The following is a 20261-nucleotide window of genomic DNA, read 5'->3' on the forward strand; positions in this document are numbered from 1 at the left end:
TTATTAATAATGTAAACATATTGCTTGGCGGCTAGGTGCAAGATTTTACTCCCACTCATGAATGCTTTATTCAACAAGTGCAAATTTACACTTACCTTTTAACTTCCTTATGTTTATCTAATTAACATCTCAAAACTACTATGCATCAAAGCACCCAGACTAGCTGGCTTTATTCCAATTAAGACACACACAGACACCACCACTCAACTCTATTTAAAAAATAATAATTTCCAATAACATTATAGGCGTTAATATCTCTTCATGACAATACACATTTGTAGCTGTATTAATAAATCTACACCAGATTACTACTTACAAATAGATCAAGGAATTCTTTTCAATAGAAAGTAAGCAATTGCATTCTATTATGCGGCCAGATTGCAATTGTTCATAGAAAATTGTATGTTTATGATTATGCAAATAGCATGCAAAATAAATAAATTATACAGATAAATTTTAGTAGAAATTTGAAGCCAACCAAACCACATTTTGAAGCAGAGTGGAAACTCTACCCCAAATCTTGTTTCATTTAGGTTTTGTTGTCAACTTGTAATTAATTTCTGAGGAAATTGTTATTTTGATCATTTGTGTTGACTGTATCAGTTTATTTGATTTGCTTCTGAATAAAACAAAGTGAACATCCACTCTGGTTACACCTGTTTGTAAAGATGTGGTTCATCATGGAAGGAGCTATTAATTGAAAAATGTTTCTTTTTTCTAGGATTAACCAGGACCTTTTGACAAAAGCAGCACAGCTTATTTTAAGAAGCTCTTTGTTGTCTTATTGGGGAATAACCTTCCCTGACGACCAGTCAAATATTGCTGTGTTGGTTTTTGGAGAAATTTTGAGAAATTGCTCAAGTCTTTGTTTAAGATCCTTGAGTGTTCTTATTTTTAAATCATTTCCTGTAGCGGATAAGATCACTGATGTAATACTGTCTTGCAAGTAACACAGTTGTGGTATTTTTGTCTACTGTTATGAACAATGTATAATGTCAAGTTGAATTTAAATATATATGTGTGTGTTAAGAAAGGTAAAAAATGGTTTCAATTTCATTGAGGTTTTGTTTATGAACCTTGGTGCCTGGGAGCCTGGATAGACTTACTAAAAGGCTTCAGGTCTTTTGGGTTTATTTGTATGTGTGTATATTATATATTAAAATGTTTATTCCTATTTATATATATATATGTATAAAATTATATATATATATATATATATAATATATATATATATTAATGTATGTGTGTATATATATTTTTTTAATGAGGTTTTGAAAGTTCAGTGATCCTGGGGCAAAAATGTAGAAAATATTTACTGTTGCCTAGTGACAGTCATCCAGTGACGCAGACACAGAAAAAGACTGGAATTGAGGGAGGAGTGTTCAGTGTGTATCAGAGAGAGAAGACAGGATTTTAAGTTCTTTGAGAAGAAAAACTACAAGGATATTGGGACAGTCGTTAGCTGAATAATCAGTTATAGGACTCAGTAAAGTGATCAGTTTAGCAGAGGTGCTCCTGGAAGACTGAGTTTAGGGAACTCATTTATTTGTTCTGCAGTTGAAGAAAAGTGAGTTTGGAGTGCAGTTTTTGGGTGTCTTGGGGAACGATACGAGTTGAATGAGAAGCATCAAGTGATGCTCAGCAATTTGCTGGAAGGAAACCATTTGAACTGTGTCAGTCCCAAGTGAGAAGCCTTTGTCAAGCTAATGGTAACACTTCACTGGTTTATGTGTTTATAAAGATATTGCTAGGGTCATGGAATAGTGGAAATTTGAATCGTTGTCTTGTGTTTGTTTGGAGATCTTCCCAACATTTTTGTCTGGTGTAATATAGTTCATTTTTCTTTGTTTTAAAAGTTCATCAGCAGACTCAAGTGAATTTGTTCAGTAACTATCCTTCATGGTTCCTTTAAAAAAAAGTCAGCATCTATCAAGCCAGGTTTCACTCTGGGATCTGACTTGTCCTGAATTAACATCAGCTGGGATTGTAACACAACCAATTGAGTAAATATTTCACAAGGCAGCTAAGCAGTTCTCAATGTCCTCTTGCAAACTAAATAGGATTTGAAGCTCATCGCTATTTTATTTCAGCTTACCGTAATTTTAAAATGCATAGTTACGACTAAAGGCTATGTTGAAATATTTGGATATTGAGAAGTTCCTGTGAAACTGAATAGTGCATGCTTGATTGATTGCCCTTATGAACAAAGTGGTAATTAAACTGCAACTTTTCATTGATCTTTGTTTGCAATTTTGTAAAATATCTCTATAGGGCACATGAAATCCCGCCAGCATGAATAAATGTTTTGGGAACATGAATAAATATTAGAAACACAGGATATTAAAATAATTTTAATAGCCATTCTAGAATATAAACTTTAGATCTATTTTTAAACCTGATGTTCTAACCTACACATTTTACTACAGGCCTAGATGTGGAAACACGTTTTGGCTTTGGTTGGACTCCATTGATGTATGCTGCAAGTGTAGCTAACTTTGAAATCACTCGCCTTCTTCTCGATAGAGGTGCTAATGCAAGTTTTGCAAACGGTAAGAAGTTTTATTCTGAACTGTGGGTTGACTGCAATGCCTGTGCAAAGTGTGTGACTGGAATGAAAGGGCCAAAATAATTAAATAGCGTTTAAGCATGCGTTACAAAGTATTTCAACTTCAGAAAATAGAACTAGATTTTCATTGCTGGAAGTCAATTGTGTTATCGTCGAAGGTGCATTATCTAATGTTGGTGCTTAGTTCTGTATAAAACAGTATGAGGAAAGTTCTTAAAGACTGGATTATTTTTAACATGTGCTTGTGTTGTGATTCACTTTGTGAACCAGTAAGATGACTGCATCAATAACTGAAGAAGAATTTTCTTCAAATAAGCCTCGAGGAGCAAGCATTTTGAAATCAAATCTCTACCAGTAAATAACTTTGTTGCTGTATGGTTGCGCTGGTTACATTGGATTAAATGAAGATCAATGTCAGATAGAGAGTAAATGGGGCATTGATGAAAGTTGACTGAAAGGAATACACTGTTTTATAGGATCCTGCTTCAAACAAAAATAGCTGCTAATCTGAGAGGCAATAAAATCTAATTACTTCACATGAATAGAAAATGCATTAGTAGTGTATTTATGAAAATAACTCAGGATATGATTTGGGGGAAAAAACTATTTTGTATAATCAGATTCTAAATGTTGATGTACCAAAGGAAGATGAGACATTGAATGAAATAACTCTATACCTGCTTAATTCTATTCTTTAATCATTTTGGAACACTTCAGGAATCTTAGGAACAAGGCAGCGATATACAAAAACCATAGGAAGATTGCAAACAGGAGCAATGGCTAGACATTATGAAAGTCAACATATAACAAACACTCCTTTAAAATCCAAGCTACCTGCTGCTGTGAGGACTTGGAGCCAGGCAGGAAGCTGAAGCATTTCTTAAAAGAACATTCTGGAACACCTATGCATCCAGAGGGGTCCTAGATCTTGCGAGACGCCAGATGCATTAAGACAGGCTCTTCAATCACCAGGACCCTGAAACTCCCAATGAGCTGAAGAATGTTAGGATATTTAGATAAATGAGTCAAAGAAACCTCCTGCCTATGAAATGAAATTGGCTTTCAAACATTCTGATTGAATTAGATTTTGAATTAATAAGGCAGAACGTGAAAGAATCTTGAATTTAGCATGGAATCGAGCATGATTTGCCTCCATTCTGGTTCGATGGATTCTGAGATGGCTGATAAGTCCAATGTGCAATCTTCAAACTCTGTCACATGTGGGGCAGGTGATGCTTGACAGTTCAGATAGATGAGGTTTTTGGAGTTTTGTGTGCTTTCTCCCATGCCTCGACTTCGCTCCTGCGTGCTCCCAATGAAGTTTCTTGATGTGTTCGGTCTCTTCCCGAATGAAGCTTCTCCATTTCGGCAGTCACAAGCCAGGGACTCCAATGAGTTGGCAGGATGCCTGATCCCTTCAGGGACATCCCTAAAGTGTTTCAACTGTCCTGAGAGCCTCCTGCTGCAGCCAAGTCCCGAGTAGGACAGTTGCTTCGGGAGTCTGGTGTCAGGCATACAAATGACATGAAACCAGCTCCACTGGGTGGAACAAGTGACTAGTGCCTTGATGCTTGGCTTGTTTGCTTGGGAGATGACACTTGCTGTTGGACCACCTTTCTTGCCACCAAGTTAGGAGGATCTTGCTAAGGCACCCCTGTTGTTACTTCTCTAGTGCTTTGAGGTGCTTGCTGTAGGGTGTCCAAGTCTCCAAAGCATGTTGGAATGCAGGGATCACTGCTGCATGGTAAGCCATGACCTTGGCCTCGGGTTTGAGATCCCGGTCCTCAAATAAACTTCATTTCAGTCAGCAGAAGGCTGAGCTGACACATTGGAGGCTATGATGAATTTTGTTGTCTATGTCTGTCTTCGTTGAGAGGAGGCTCACAAAATATGAAAAAGATCCTAATTTTCAAAGATCTTGTATGACAAATTTGAAAAAATGCAAGGAGCAGCATCAATCACTATACAAAAGCCTTTGAATCTGTCAACCATGATGGCTTAAGGAGCATCCTCCTCGTATTTGGCTGCTCTCAGAAATTTGTCACCATCCTCTACCTACTCCACAATGACGTGCAAGCCGTGATCCTCACTTAACGAAACCATCACAGACCCTACCTCAGTGAAGACTGGAGTAAGATAAGGTTGGGTCACTGCACTGGCTCCATTTTCCTTGCTGCAATATAGTGCTTCACCTCCAGCAAATTACCCACAAGAGTGAGCATAATCTACAGAATAGATAGGAAATTGTTCAACCTACACCACCTTGACCCAAAATCACTCCAACCTCAGTCATTGTATGTAGAATGTTTGTGTGTGTGTTCACTCAGAAACTGAGCCAGGTCGTTGTTGCCTCCTCCTGTGAATCATATGAGAAAATGGGCCATTCACTAATTCAGAAAACTAAGGTCTTCTTCCAACCAGCTCCCGTAGCACAACACCAGTTCGCCACCCTCCCCCCTAAAAAACCCCTGGCTGCAAATATGACGTTTTCCATTTCGTACAGCTGTGGGTCTTGTGGCCTTCCTGAGCAAGATCATAAATTTAGTGCTGCTTTTGTGCTATGGGTCCATACGCAATAGAAATGGGGTCAAAATAACTTCTAAAGAGGTTTTTATTCTTTTGGCCTACGTTAGATTTCACTTGAGGTCAAAGAATTGAAAGGATAGTTTGCTAACTCACTTTACCACATTGTTGCTCACAATGCTAAGGGAATGTAAATGGTATTTATACCCAAAGCAATTTGTATGCATTCCCATTATCATTGCTTTTTAAGATCAGCTAAAAGGAATGAAGAGCAATTTTGACATCCTTTTATTCTGTACCTGTTAATTTAAAAGCAATATTTTTGTGTAAACATTTGATGGCTTCATTAAAGGAATTCATAGACGTAATTGAACTCAGATGTGGAAAAAAAAAATTCACAGCTGCAGCAGAAGTACACTGGTTAATGATTAGTGACATTAACTAATGGATGGCGGCATCGTGATAATGTTACTAGACTAGTAATCCAGAGGTCCAGACCAATGCTCTGAGGGCACAGGTTCACATCACACCATGGTGCCTGCATAATTAATAAATCTGGAATTAAAAACTAATGACCATAAAGCCATTGGATTGTCATTAAAAAACCCATCTAGTTCACTAATGTCCTTTAGGTTCAAGAAGGCATCTCACCATCACCTTTGAGGGCTGTTATGGATGAGCACCAAATGCTGGCCTTGCAGCGACACTCTCATCCCACGAAAGAATAAAAAAAAAACTGTTGAGATCACCAAATTCCTCAAATTTAAAACCCATATGATGTCATCGGGGCTGGGAGAGACAGGTTTAGAAATAATATAGAATTAGTTAAATGCACACGGCTAATAAGGTTGGTGAGCTATAGTTGCACGTGGGAATATTATGTAGCGGCAGTAACTAGCAGAAATGGCTCAAAGACGGAGGATTGGATGTTTACTATTCCTAAATTGAAGGTATTTAGGCAAGATGGGGAAGGATAGAAAGGAGGAAGCGTGGCAGTTTTAATTAATGAGAGTGTTACAGTGCTAGAAAGAGAGAATGTCCTTGAGAGGCCAAAGACAGAATCTGTTTGGTTGGAGTTCAGAAACAATAAAATGACTATTACGCTACTTGTGTATTTTATAGGCTACCAAAAAGCAGGAAGCAGATAGAGGAACAGGTTTGCAAAGAAATTACTAAACAGTGCAAGAACTTGAGAGTAGTGACATAAAAACCTTAACTGTCCCAATAGTGAATTGGATATTATTAAGGGCAGAATTTCTGAAGTTTATTCAGGAGAATTTTCTTGATTAGCATGTTTCCTGCCTAACAAAGGAGGAGGCATTGCTGGACCTAGAATTAATTGTTCAAGTTGGGAATGTCACACTTGGAAATAGTGTTCATAGTATCATTAGATTTAGATTAGTTATGGGAGAAGGATAAGTAATCTGGAGTAAAAATATTTAACTGGAGGATGATTAATTTCAGCGAATTGAGGGGGGATCTGGCCTAAGTAGCATCAGAGTGGCAGACAGAAATGAAGCAGAACAATGGATTTTAAAGAAGCTATGGTTTGAGTATAATCTTGGTACATTGCCACAGTCAGAGCTCCCTAGATGATAAAAGAGTTAGAGAGTGTGATGATGCAGAAAAGAGTGGCATATAACAGGTGTCAGCTTGATTATACAAGGGAGAATCAGGCCAAATATCAAAAGTACAGTGAAAAAGTAAAAATTGAAATGAGAGGCAAAGAGACAATATGAGAGTGCATTGGTTGCTAACATAAGAGGGAATCCAAAGGTATTTTATAAACATATTAATAGTATTAAGGTCATTAAGGAATAGTGGGGCCAATTAGGATGAGGGCAGTGCAGTTAATGTGTATATGGACTTTCAAAAGGTGTTTGATAAAGTACCATATATTAGGCAGGTTGGCAAAATTGAAGCCCCTGGGATAAAAGGGACAGTAACATCAATGACTTATGCCGCCTTTGTCACTTTCATCTTTGTATTCTTCCGGCTTCTCCCATTTTACCTGGGGCCGCCGCAATGCTGGTTGATCACCCTTCTCCGTCTCCTCCTGTTAGTCAGCCATTCCTCTATCAATCCCACTGTGTTTAAGTCTGTCACCAGCACATCCTTCCATCTAGTCTTAGGCCTTCTCCTCTTTCTTCTTTCTGGCAATCCCATCTCCATCACTCACCTCCCCAACAGGTGATCGTATCATTTCAGTCTCTTATTGGTTACTTTCTTCAGTGCTTCCACAATCTTCATTGAGCCTCTGATGTACTGGTTCCTGACTTTGTCCTTTCTCATCACTCCATACATCCACCTCAGCATCCGCATCTCGTTAGTATCCAGTTGTCATTCCTCTCGATATTGCCCAAGTTTCTACATTATGTAACAAGGCTGGTCTCTCAGCTGTCTTGTAGATTCTTCCTTTCAGTTTCAGCAATACCTCTCTATTACATAACATTCCACTGTACTTATTTCAATTACTCCAAAGGAGCTAATCAGTTGCTTAATTTCCATTTCCATACGTCAATCTTCTGACACCAGGCACTTGAAACTTCTCACTTTCTCTAAGCTTCACCGATAATCTTTATACCTTCACTCTGATCCTCTTCCATGGGCTCAAACTGAGTCTGTATATTGGGTCTTTGGTGTACTGATCTTCAGAACGCTGTCTTCCTGCTTTTTTCCAGATACCCAGTCATGTTCTCATCATCCCGACTACATAGCTCAATATCATCTCCTTATCATCATTGACCATGGCACTACCTGTCTCACTTGCTCGGTCGGAGCATCTATGACAATCAAGAAGAGGAATGGGCTTTGTGCTGATCCTTGGTGCAATCCAACTTTGGTTTTGAAACTCTCATTCTCACCTACACGGCTTCTTACTTTTGCCTGGCACTCTTTGTACATGTCCTGTAATAGCCGTACGTACTTCTTAGGGACTCCACAAGTTCTAGCATATCTCCAGATTTCCTCCCTAGGTACTGGGTCATAAGCCTTTTCTAGATCAGTGCAGTCTTCATGTTGCATTGGTCTTCCCAGCATTTTTCCATTACTTGTCTCAAAACAAAAATGGCATCGATGGTGCTTCTTTCGGGCATGAATCTGAACTGACATTCATGGATTTTCAGTCTCTAGTCCATAGAATAACAGCTGCTATTCTGAAGATAACTTTTTGTCCCTCTTTGGTGTTGAATTTTTCATATATTTCTTCCATAGTCAGGGATCTTTTTCTAGCAATCACTTTGCTTTCCTTTTTATCATTTTGTACTGATTTTTATCATCTTTAGGAGCCCTGAGTGTTTCCACTGCTTGAACAGTTCCTTCTTTCCTTTGACTGATGCAAAATACCTGTTCAATTCATCTGCCATTTCCTTGTTTTCCATTATCAATTCTCCAGACTCATTTTCTATAGGACCAATGTGCACTTTGTTAACTCATTTCTTTTTAAAATATTTATAGAAACTGTTAATGTCTGTTTTTATATTTTTGGATATATTTCTCTCGTACTCCAATTATGTTTTTCTTCCACTACCAAGTTTCTTCTTTAGCCTTTCTCCTCCCTCATACAATTCTTCACCAGTTTCCCTAATCAAGTGCTACCGAGTGCCACCAGTGTTCCATGGTGTCTGTTGTAACTTCTATTTCTCTTAGTTGTCTCACCATCTGCTCTCTGAATTCGCCCTCCACTTGCAGATCTTTGAGCTTCCGCCACCTGATGTTCTATCTACCTCTTGTCTGCTGCCATTTTATTTTCTCTTCAATCAGCTCTGCCTCAGCACTCTATGTTGGGTGGTCAATGCCTTGATTGGGAAGACTTTGCAATGACTTGGACTTGCGTATGGAGCACAATTTCAAAATTTGCAGATGACTCAAAACTTGAAAGTGTGGTAAACATTGAGCAAGAAAGCAATAGACCTCAAGAGGGCATAGAAAGGCTCATGGACATGTGGCTGATTAAATTCAATGCAGGAATGTGAAAGATGAAGCTTTTTGTTAGGAAGGGAGAAGGAGAGACCAAACATACTAAATAGTACTTATTGAACTTATCCAAGTGCCCTGCTGTAACTTCTTTAACAATAGCTTCTAACATTTTCCGTATGACAGATGTTAAGCTAACTGGCCTGTAGTTTCCCACTTTCTGTCATCTTTCCTTTTTGAATAATGAAGTTACATTTGCTATCTTCCAATCTAATGGGACCTTCCCCAAATCTAGGGAGTTTCAGAAAATTAAAATCAATGCATCAGCTATGTCACTAACCACTTCTTTTAAAACCCTAGGATGAAATCCATCAGGACCCGGACACTTGTCAGCCCGCAGCTCCAACAATTTACTCAGTGCCACTTCTCTGGTGATTGTAATGTTCCTGAGTTCCTCCCTACCTTCCATTTCCCGATACACAGCTGCCTCTGGGATGTTACTTGTATCCTCTATAGTGAAGACTGATGCAAAACACCTGTTCACTTCATCTGCCATTTCCTTGTTTTCCATTATCAATTCTCCAGACTCATTTTCTATAGGACCAGTGTGCACTTTGTTAACTCATTTGTTTTTAAAATATTTATAGAAACTGTTAATGTCTGTTTTTATATTTCTGGATATATTTCTCTCGTACTCCAATTTTGCTTTCGTTATTAATCCTTTAGTCATCCTCTACTGTTCCTTGCATTCTGTCCAATCTTCTGACCTTCCACCTATCTTTGCACAATTATATAATTTTTCTTTAAGTTTGATACTACCTTTAATCTTTCTAGTTAACCACAGATCGTGTGTTCATCCCTTGGACTTTTTCTTACTGGTTGGAATATATCACTTCTGTGTATTCTGAAATATCCCCTTAAATGCTTGTGACTGCATTGCTATTGACCTATTCCTTGACCTAATTTGCTGATTCACTTTATCCAGCTCTGCTTTCATGCCTTCATAATTGCCCTTATTTAAGTTTAAAAACAGCCTTGGACCCACTCCTCCCTCCCTGAAACTGAATTTAAAATTCAATCATCACATGATCGCTGCTACCTGGGGGCGCCTTTGCTATGAGGTCATTAATTAATCCCATCTCGTTGCACAATACCAGGTTTAATATAGCCTGCTTTCTGGTTGGCTCCAGGATATGTAGTTCTAAGAAGCTATCCTGGAAACATTCTATGAACTTTTCATCTCAGCTACCTTTGTCCATCTGACTTTTCAAGTCTACGTGTAGATTAAAACCTCCCGTGATTATTGCCATGCCTTTCTGACAAGCTCCCAGTATTTCTTCCTTTATGCTCTATCCTACCTTGTGGTTACTATTAGGGGGCCTGTACACGACTCCCACAAGTGACTTCTTGCCTTTACCGTTTCTCATCTCCACTCAAACCGTTTCCGCTTCCTGTTTTCCTGAAGTTAGGTCATCCCTCTGTATTTTGCTAATACCATCATTAACTAACAGAGCTACCCCTCCACCTTTTCCTTGCTTCCCGTCCTTCCTAAATGTCCTATAATAATTGACATTCAGGCCCTAATCCATGTCCTCCTGCAACCACGTCTCTGTAATGGCTATTAAATCGTACTTATTTGTTTCTATGTGAGCTCTCAGTTCATCTGCTTTGTTTCAAATGCTTCATGCACTCAGATACAGAGCCTTTACTTTGATCCTTTTTTTCTTTTTATAACCTCTGTTCTGTTGATGTACTGTTAGATTTGTACCCTCTATCCCTTCCTGTCATGGTCTGTTTTTCATTTCCCGTAATAATATCTTTCTCTTTTATCTACGACCAACTCTTTGATTTACCACATCTTCCCAGATTTTTATCCTTGCCCCATTACTTAGTTTAAAACCCTCTCTACTTCCCTAGTTATGTGGCTCACAAGAACACTGGTCCTAGCACGGCTCAGGTGTAGACCGTCCCAATGGCACAGATCCCACTCTTCCCTCTGTTGGCATCAGTGCCCCACAAACCAGAACCCACTTCTCCCACACCAGACTTTGAGCCACACATTCATCTCCAAAATCTGATTTGCCCTATGCTAATTTGCACATGGCTCAGGTAATAATCTGGAGATTATGATCTTTGAGGTTCTGCTTCTTAATTTGGTGCTAAGCTCCTTATACTGACTTTGTAGAACCTCCTCCTTCGTCCTGCCTATGTAGTTGATACCAACATGGACCACGACAACTGGGTCATCCCCCACCCACTGTAAGTTCCTCTCCAGCCCCGAGCAGATGTTCCAAACCCTGACACCAGGCAGACAACACAGCTGTATGGGCCTGCACTCGTTGCTGCAGAGAATGGTGTCAATTGCTCTGGCTGTACTGTCCCCTGCTACCACTACATTCCTTGTAACTCCCCCCCACTTAAATGACTTCCTTCACGGTGCCATGGCCAGTTAGTTCATCCATCCAGCAGCCCCCAAACTCATCCAAATAAACTGAAAAACCCTCAAACTTGTTGGACAATTGCAAGGACTGAGATTCCTGCACTCCTACCCTCTGGGTCCCCTTACCTGCCTTACTTGCAGTCACACCCCCCTGTCCCTGACCAAATCAGAAGTGTCTATCCTAAGAGGTGTGACCGTCCCCTGGAATAAAATGTCCAGGTAACTTTTCCCCTCCCTGATATGCCGCAGTGTCTGCAGCTTGGCCTCCAGCTCAATAACTTGGAGCTGAAGTTCCTGCAGCCCCAAACACTCACTGCAGATGTGTTTGCCCTGGTTCACATGGTATCCAGAAGCTCCCACATCCTGCAATTGCAGCACATCACTTGCACTGCCATTTGCAATATATGTTAATTATGATTAATAAAGCCTATACCTGCCAATGGGTTTTGGCACTGCCAATGAACTTTACAATACTGATAAAACAATATAGTACTTTACAATACTGATAAAACAATATAGTACTAACAGTAGATAATACTAATAACACCAGTTACAGGTTTACCTACTCCTTCTGCTGCACCAAAGAAATCAAATATTGGAGGATGAAAAAGAGTAGAAGAGAAAAAGCACCACCTCCCCACCCTTCACTGAACTCTCCACTCAGCGCACTTTACTTTCTGCAGTAAAGCTTATCTAAATCATCTCTTTCCCCCTATGCACCAAATTCCCAAATATACTCATTCAGCCTCTGTCTCACTGAGGCCAAAGTCTCCTCTCTCTGACTGTGCGCCTCTTAATTATGGTTTATTCAGTTTATTAAGAAACAACAGTTTAGATATTCAATAATTAGACAGAAAAGCTATACGACCCGTAACAGTTGAGAGCAGCTTACTGATTCCGGAGGACAAATGTACAGTTGGAACAGAGTGTCTTGATCTCAGTATCTTGCAATAACAGCATCTGCTCTCTAGCCAAAGTTTTAGGAAACTCTTCCCTCGATCTTCCTCCTCTGGTCCATCTTCCATCTGAAGAAGGCAGCTGGCCAACGAGCATCAGCACCTCAGCCTCCTACCACCAGCATAACACCAATATATAACGCCAACACCCTCTTTTGGGAGCTGGTAGCTTACCCAGTGTCAATCATCTATCTCTAACTATTCTGACCGATGAATACAGGGCAGGTACTACAGACATCAGGGTGGTTACCACCTACCCTGTTCATTATCCTGCTTGAGGTCAGCTTTTTAGTTTGCATTGTGCTGAGGGTCATATCCTGGTCCTTTCTAAACTATTGCATAGATAAGGTGGTACACAGGACACCATCCTAACAGCTTAGGAATGTTAACGTGACAGCCTGAACTAAGTGAACCTGCCTGTTTCCAAAGACAGTTGAAAAATTCTAGCCTTTTTAGAAAGCTTTTCAGGGGATTTTATATTATGCAGAAAATACCTTTATGTTAAAGATCCCAATTTCTTACAGTTCCCCCCTTTGAGAAGGAAATCTCCTTATTGACTTCTCTCAACTAATTTTTAGCCAACATAGTTATTTCTAAAATACAAACTGTTCCCCTAACTTCTGGATTACATATTGTAGATGACATGATAAAGCTACTAAAATTATCTGATTACTTGGTTTGGCACCCCACCCCCCCCCCCCCATCTGCAGATCCTATGATTCCCCCCACTTTGAAAGGGAAATATCCTTAGGGCCGGGTTCTCTGGCCTCGGCCCAACTGTCCGGTCCCCTGAATGTCAATGGACTTTTGGCTGGCCCGCCACATTCTCTACAGCGAGTCCCGCCACGGCAGGATCGTAAAATCCTGGCCTTATTCTTTTGCAGGAGTACTGCTAATTTTGGGCTCTTAGCATATAAGTACATATAATGGACTTAAAAGATTCTCCCTTCACCTGTATCTTTCTTGTGGATAATTCTTATTGGGTATTATTTCTTCCTAGTCCTTCATTTGTCCCAATCCAAAATTCCTTTTACTTGAAATTTAATTCGACTCTAAGATGATAATGGTCAGAGGGAGTAAAATGGTCAGAGGGAGTAAAATTAATTGTTTTAAAGTCAGTTTTTTTATGGAGTACGTGTCAGTGCCTTGATCATTTAAAAATGTTTTCTTACCCTTCAGGTCAATTTAATCATTTCAAATTCTGTTCATCTAGTAGCTGAGCATATCTGGGACCTGTTCTTCAGTACAGTTGCACCATGTACTGTCATATTTCAGTTAGTTCACAAGTTACAAATCACTCCTGTAAACTCACACCAGTGCCCCAATTCCTCCTTTAATCATCTGTTGGAATTTCACATTCGTAAGTCATCTTCACACATCTGTCTATCTGTTGGATGTGGTCTCTAGCCATTCTCTTTTTATCACATTTTTCTATTCAGGCAGTGGTAATCTCTCTGCTCTCTTCCACAAGTCCTTGTTTTGCATTTGTGGAAGGTTTGTCAGTTCTGTAGGGATCGTGTTTTGTATTTTGCCAATCACCTTTATCATCCGGGATTTCATTTTCTTGAAAAGGATGCACCATTTGATAATTCTTCCTGACTTTCTGGTAATCTTCTCAAAAGATCAAAGGGCGTCTCTTGTCTCAAGACCTTTGCTTAGCCCCCTGTAGGGTCCCAACGCTTGGTACTGGCCAGATTATCAAATTCAATTCTCTTACAAAGTTCATAGGCAAAGACACAAGCATCTCCAAGAGAAATCTGTCACCTTATTCATCTCATCTACATTTTCCTTTCATTAGAACATACACCAATACCAAATTTATACATTTCATTGAGCTACACCCAAGTTGAGTTATTCCAATTCCCATTTGGTGTTGTGTCCTTTTTCCCTTAACTCTCTCTCTCTTATTCTAAGTGGGGAATTCCAATAGTTGCCATTGTATCCCTTTCAGGAGTTCTAGAGAAACTTTATATCCAATAACATGTCTTCATAATATCTTTAAAACAGAAGTTGAATATTCCCGCTTGATTTCAGGCATTTTGCTTGTGTTCTTTCACTTGAACAACATTTTATTTTCTCAGAAGTACCCCATTAGATTAGGCTTGTCCAAGGGCTGGCCCTCAAGGCAGATGTAGCAGGGCCCTGATACAGCATGTGGAGGGGCAGGGGGGAGAGGCGGCGGGGGGGGGGGTGGTGATTCACGGCTGACAGACGGGCATCAGACCTGGGATGCACCATGCTACATCACGTACATGGGTATGCATTGACTCCTTGTGGCCTGCAAAAACCCCAAGGGCAGGTGTATCACTGAATCAGTACTCAATGGGCAGTGATAAATAAGGTGATAAATTAGCCTTCTCATCTGCAGCTTGCTCACAGTGATGCAGATGTGTGTTTAGAGTAACAGATAAATTTTCATTCCTCTGAGCCAGTTTCCTTTTCTTCCCAAAAATTGTGCATTGCCCAGGAGAGAAAATTTGAAATGTGGACCCCCACCTGCTTCAAACAAAAAGGTTGGAAAAGCCTGCGCTAGATTGTGCCTGAGGTTTTTTATTTTTAAATTATCCCAAATGCAAATAGCTGTGTTGTTGGGCTGACAGGTTTTGTTAGTGTTCAATTTATTTCTTCCAAAAACAGACTTTTTTTGATACTGAGGAATCACCTAGACTGTTTTTCCACTAGCAATTTTTGGGAAAATTAGCACTTGTTTGTCCCCTTAAACATTGGGCATTTCCCTTTGAATGCTTGAAATAGCAACTGGTCAATTTATTTATCAATTCCAATTTCAGAAACAATTATGCTCAAGCTTGGTGATTTTAAATGGTGGTTTTGCATCAGGGACAAAAACTTTTGCAATCAGTTTCTAGGTGCCTGCTATGTCTCCCGTTCTCAAACACTTTGCCTCAAAAGATAACCAATAGTAATAAACTGCTTGAATTGTTAAGGTCAAGCCTCTGAAAGGTAAAGTCTTTTTGCTGTGTTGAAAACTATCATCACCTGTTTTTTAAAAAAAACACGAACAACCCATTTTGGCTCTGGCCAAGAGCCCATTGGGTTAATATTTCTGACCATTGAACGTTGGATATCAACACAATGAACCATCTGGGAATAGCTAATTTATCCTGTTCATACCTGAATTCAACACAGAACTGTTACTCAATGGTTTAATCCTTGAATGCCTAGGCCATTAGTTTTTTATGTAGGAACATAGTAATCCGAAGGTTGTGTGATGAATTAAAAACAAAGAAGCAGCTGTCAGCAGAGAGAGTTAACACCGTAGCTTGTTTTAGTGGTTTGGGGTTGGGGATGGGGAAGTGGAGACAACTTGGCATGCAGTTGCATCACTTTATGCAATTTAAACAAGAACGTCTCCGATCAGAAGGCAAACTCCATATTAAACCTGTTTTGTTAAATCCTTTTGTTATCGCCAACATCCCCCAGACTTCACCCAAATTTTTAAATATTTTATTCATTTGCGGAATGTGAGCAACGCTGGCTAGGCCAGCATTTATTGTCCATCCCTAATTGTCCTTGAGAAGGTGGTGGTGAGCTGCCTTCTTGAACCACTGCAGTCCCTGTGGTGTGGGTACACCCACAGTGCTGTTAGGGAAGGAGCTCCAGGATTTTGACGCAGCGACAGTGAAGGAACGGCAATGTATTTCCAAGTCAGGATGGTGAGTGGTTTGGAGAGGAGCTTCCAGGTGGTGGTGTTCCCACCTATCTGCTGCCCTTGTCTTTCTAGATGGTAGTGGTCATGGCTTTGGTAGACGCTGCCGATGAGCCTTGGTGAATTCCTGCAGTGCATCTTGTAGATAGTACATACTGCTGCTACTGTTTGTCGGTGGTGGAGCGAGTGAATGTTTGTGGAAGAGGTGCCAATCAAGCGAGCTGCTTTGTCCTGGACGGTGTCAAGTTTTTTGAGTGTTGTTGGAGCTGCACTCATCCAAGCAAGCGGAGAGCGCATTCCATCACACTCCTGACTTGTGCCTTGTAGATGTTGGGCAGGCTTTGGGGAGTCAGGATGTGAGTTACTCACTGCAGGATTCCTAGCCTCTGACCTGCTGTTGTAGCCACAGTATTTATATAGCTAGTCCAGTTCAGTTTCTGTCAATGGTAACTCCCAGGATGTTGATAGTGGGGAGGATTCAGCAATAGTCATGCCATTGAATGTCAAGGGGCAATGGTTAGATTCTCTTTTGTTGAAGTTGGTCTTGCCTGACACTTGTGTGGTGCGAATGTTACTTGCCACTTGTCAGCCCAAGCCTGGATATCGTCCAGGTCTTGCTGCATTTGTACATGGACTACTTCAGCATCTGAGGAGTCACGAATGTTGCCGAACATTGTGCAATCATCAGTGAACATCTCCACTTCTGACTTTATGATAGAAAGAAGGTCATTGATGATTTTAAGACCTTAAGATTTAAGATTTTAAGGGTTAAAGAGAAACGCCAGCTTCTTAAAAAAAAAGTCAACACTACAGCCTCTCAGACTCTAGAAAAATAACTGAATCCTTCCCGTCTATTTTGTTTATCCTTTCTCCCTTTAAACCAATTTTTAATTCCCAATATTCACTATTTAATCAAATTTGAAAGAAATAGTCGGTAACTGTGTCTGTAATTTGAATTCCAGAAGTTTGGTTCATTCATATTTTTGAAAAGTTCAAATTGGATTGCTGCCAAACTCCAGGCTTATCTTTATATTTTGGGAACAAAATGGCCTTCACAGTTCTAAACTAGTACAGTTTTGTTTATTAAAAAAACACAAACACGCAGTAGTTTAAATTAATGTCCATTGCTTCCAAATTCTTTTAGCTTCCTCTCAAACCCAATCTTTTGAATCTTTGAAGCTTCTGAACTACACCCTGTTTTAACAATGACCTGACTCGAATGTACGGTATACTGTCAGCTGGGCAAATTGCTGCCTACTTCATATGGTCAGGATAAGGGTCGTGGATGATAAAGACGGAGAAATCAGAGTCCACTGACATTAACATACTCGGACTTTTAGTGGGGACCTGTTTGATTCTAATGCCTGCAGCTAGGGTCTGTTTGAAATCATCGCTTTCTAGCTCTGTTTTGGAACCACCCTGTCCCTGTTTATTTCCAAAAAGAAAGATTCACGTGGCTTCTCCGGAGCCATTTCAACCCTCCTGGGTTCCAGTGTATGGTCTAATTTTTTACCTTGTATAATGCACTCTATCGTATGCCTCCTGTTCACAGCTGAGTTGATCAAACGGGTCAGCCCCTTTTGTAACTTATTGACATGTTCCCTTAACCCTTATACTTTTATTCAGCTGTAAAGCAAACACACATACACTGTAGACCAACTTATTTGGAACCATTTTCAACTTCACCTTTCCTTTCCAAACCTCCTTAGAAAGCTTATCAAAAATGCAGCTGTAATCTCTCGCACCAGGCTCACTTGTATTCGCACTCAAGCTCTCTATCAGTCATTCCCCGGAGTACGAAATTATGACCCTTGGCTTCACTTAATAGCTACCCCACGCGTTTAGCTACAATCTAAGACTATTGCTTCTGAAATTCCAAGACAATTTTACCTCGAGTATTGTGATCCCACTTCTGACACCAACGTAAGATTTTTGGATTTGGGCCCAGAGATATCTAAATAGGCAGTCGACTAGGCATAAGTAATCTTAAGATAGTTTAGTAAGAATCAACATATGATACACTAATTAGACAGAAAAAGTATATGACCCATAACAGTTGGGAGCAGCTTACTGATCCCAGAGGACAAATGGATGGTTGGCACAAAGTGTGTTGACCTCAGTAGCTTGTGATAACAGCATCTGCTCTTTGGTCGAAGTGTTAGGAAACTCTTCCCTCGATCTTCCTCCTCCTCCTCTGGTCCATCTTCCATCTGATGAAGGCAGCTGGCCAACAAGCACCGCCACCTCACCAGCACCTCAGCCCCCTACCACCAGTATAACACCAATATATATATATGCCCTCTTTTGGGGGCTGGTAGCTTACCCAATGTCAATCATCAATCTAACTTTTCTGACCCAATGGATACAGGACAGGTACACCAAACATCAGAACAAAAACAGAATTACCTGGAAAAACTCAGCAGGTCTGGCAGCATCGGTGGAGAAGAAAAGAGTCGACGTTTCGAGTCCTCACGACCCTTCAACAGAACTGAGTATGGTTAGGAGAGGGGTGAAATATAAGCTGGTTTAAGGTGGGGGGGGAGACAGAGAGATGTTGAGGGGGGGGGGGGCGTGGTTGTAGGGACAAGCAAGCAGTGATAGGAGCAGCTAATCAAAAGATGTCACAGACAAAAGGATCAAAGAGGTGTTGAAGGTGGTGATATTATCTAAGAAAATGTGCTAATTAAGAATGGATGGCAGGACACTCAAGGTACAGCTCTAGTGGGGGTGGGGTGGAAAGACTGACAAGGTATTAGTTGTAGATTTTAAAATAATGGAAATAGGTGGGAAAAGAAAAATCTATATAAATTATTGAAAAAAACAAAAGGGAGGGGGAAGAAACGGGGTGGGGAAGGGGGGAGGGGGAATTTAAGATCTAAAGTTGTTGAACTCAATATTCAGTCCGGAAGGCTGTAAAGTGCCTAGTCGGAAGATGAGGTGCTGTTCCTCCAGTTTGCGTTGGGCTTCACTGGAACAATGCAGCAAGCCAAGGACAGACACGTGGGCAAAAACATCAGGGTGGTTACCACCTCCCCTGTTCGTTAGCCTGCTCGAGGTTAGCTTATTAGTTTGCATCGTGCTGAGGGTCATATCCTGGCCTTTTCTAAACAATTGCGTAGATAAGGAGGTACACAGGACGTCATCCTAACAGCTTAGAAATGTCAACATGGTGGACGGAACTAAGTGACCTTGTCTGTTTCTAAAGACTGTCGAAAAATTGTTGCCTTTTTAGAAAGCCTTTTAGGGGGTTTATATTATGCGAAAATGCCTTTATATTAAAGACCCCAATTTCTTACAAGGCTTTGGAGAGGGTTCAGGAGATTTCCTAAGTGGTTCCGTGGATGAGGGATTGTGGTACCTTGGATTCTTAAACACTGTCGTTCTTATACACTGAAGACGCTGATGTTGTCCTCCTTAGAGCAGAGAAGGCTAAGAAGAGATTTCATAGATATTTCAAATTATGAAAGGTTTAGATAGAGTAAATAAAGAGAACCTGTTTCTAATGCCCAAAGGGTTGATAACCAGAGATAATTGGTAAAATCATAGCTTATTTTAACCAATATTCTTTATAATTTAAAAAGCATTTTAAAATTGTGGTAGTTAACACATTTTCAACAGACCATGTTCAGGGCTTAACTAAAATAATGTTTTTTCTTTGACCTAGGCTATGACTGGGACACTTTACTTTGAAATGCAATGAGGATGACAAGGTTCTTCACCTGAACAAACACTGAGCCATAAAATACTCATTCACGGGATGTGGGCTTCGCTGGCAGGGCCAGCATTTATTGCCCATCCCTTGTTGCCCTTGAGAAGATGGTGGTGAGCTGCCTTCTTGAACCACTGTAGTCCATAAATAAAGGCTCACCGTATAGCAGGTGTTTCAGATCAGTGTAGTTTCGGGACCCAGTTCAGCCGCCTAGAGCAACAACAATAACTTAGATTTATACAGCACCTTGATAAGAACTTCCCAAAGTGCGTCACAACAGTTGATCATATAAATTCCATGTAAATCTGTGTTTAAAAAAAAGAGTATTTATCACAACAGCCAACTTGCAAATAATCTCTGAATATATTTTTTGATCCCCATTTTAGGCAAGTCACAGAATTTTAGATACATTTTTGGAAAGGTGAAGTATTTAGGGGGTGGGGAGCCATCTTATACACGCATAGATATAAAAATGCTAAAATCAC

General features: G+C 40.2%; 1 protein-coding gene across 1 annotated transcript in view; it reads left to right on the forward strand.

Annotated features, from left to right (window-relative positions):
- asz1 (ankyrin repeat, SAM and basic leucine zipper domain containing 1) overlaps positions 1–20261 on the forward strand; it is a 128225-nt gene that overhangs the window by 24681 nt on the left and 83283 nt on the right. The window contains exon 3 of the mRNA XM_078568564.1: positions 2427–2549. Coding sequence (XP_078424690.1) covers positions 2427–2549 — 123 coding nt within the window. The remainder of the gene's footprint in view (positions 1–2426; positions 2550–20261) is intronic.

The sequence above is a fragment of the Cetorhinus maximus genome, chromosome 22 (genome assembly GCF_964194155.1).
Source record: "Cetorhinus maximus chromosome 22, sCetMax3.hap1.1, whole genome shotgun sequence".
Lineage (NCBI taxonomy): Eukaryota > Metazoa > Chordata > Chondrichthyes > Lamniformes > Cetorhinidae > Cetorhinus > Cetorhinus maximus.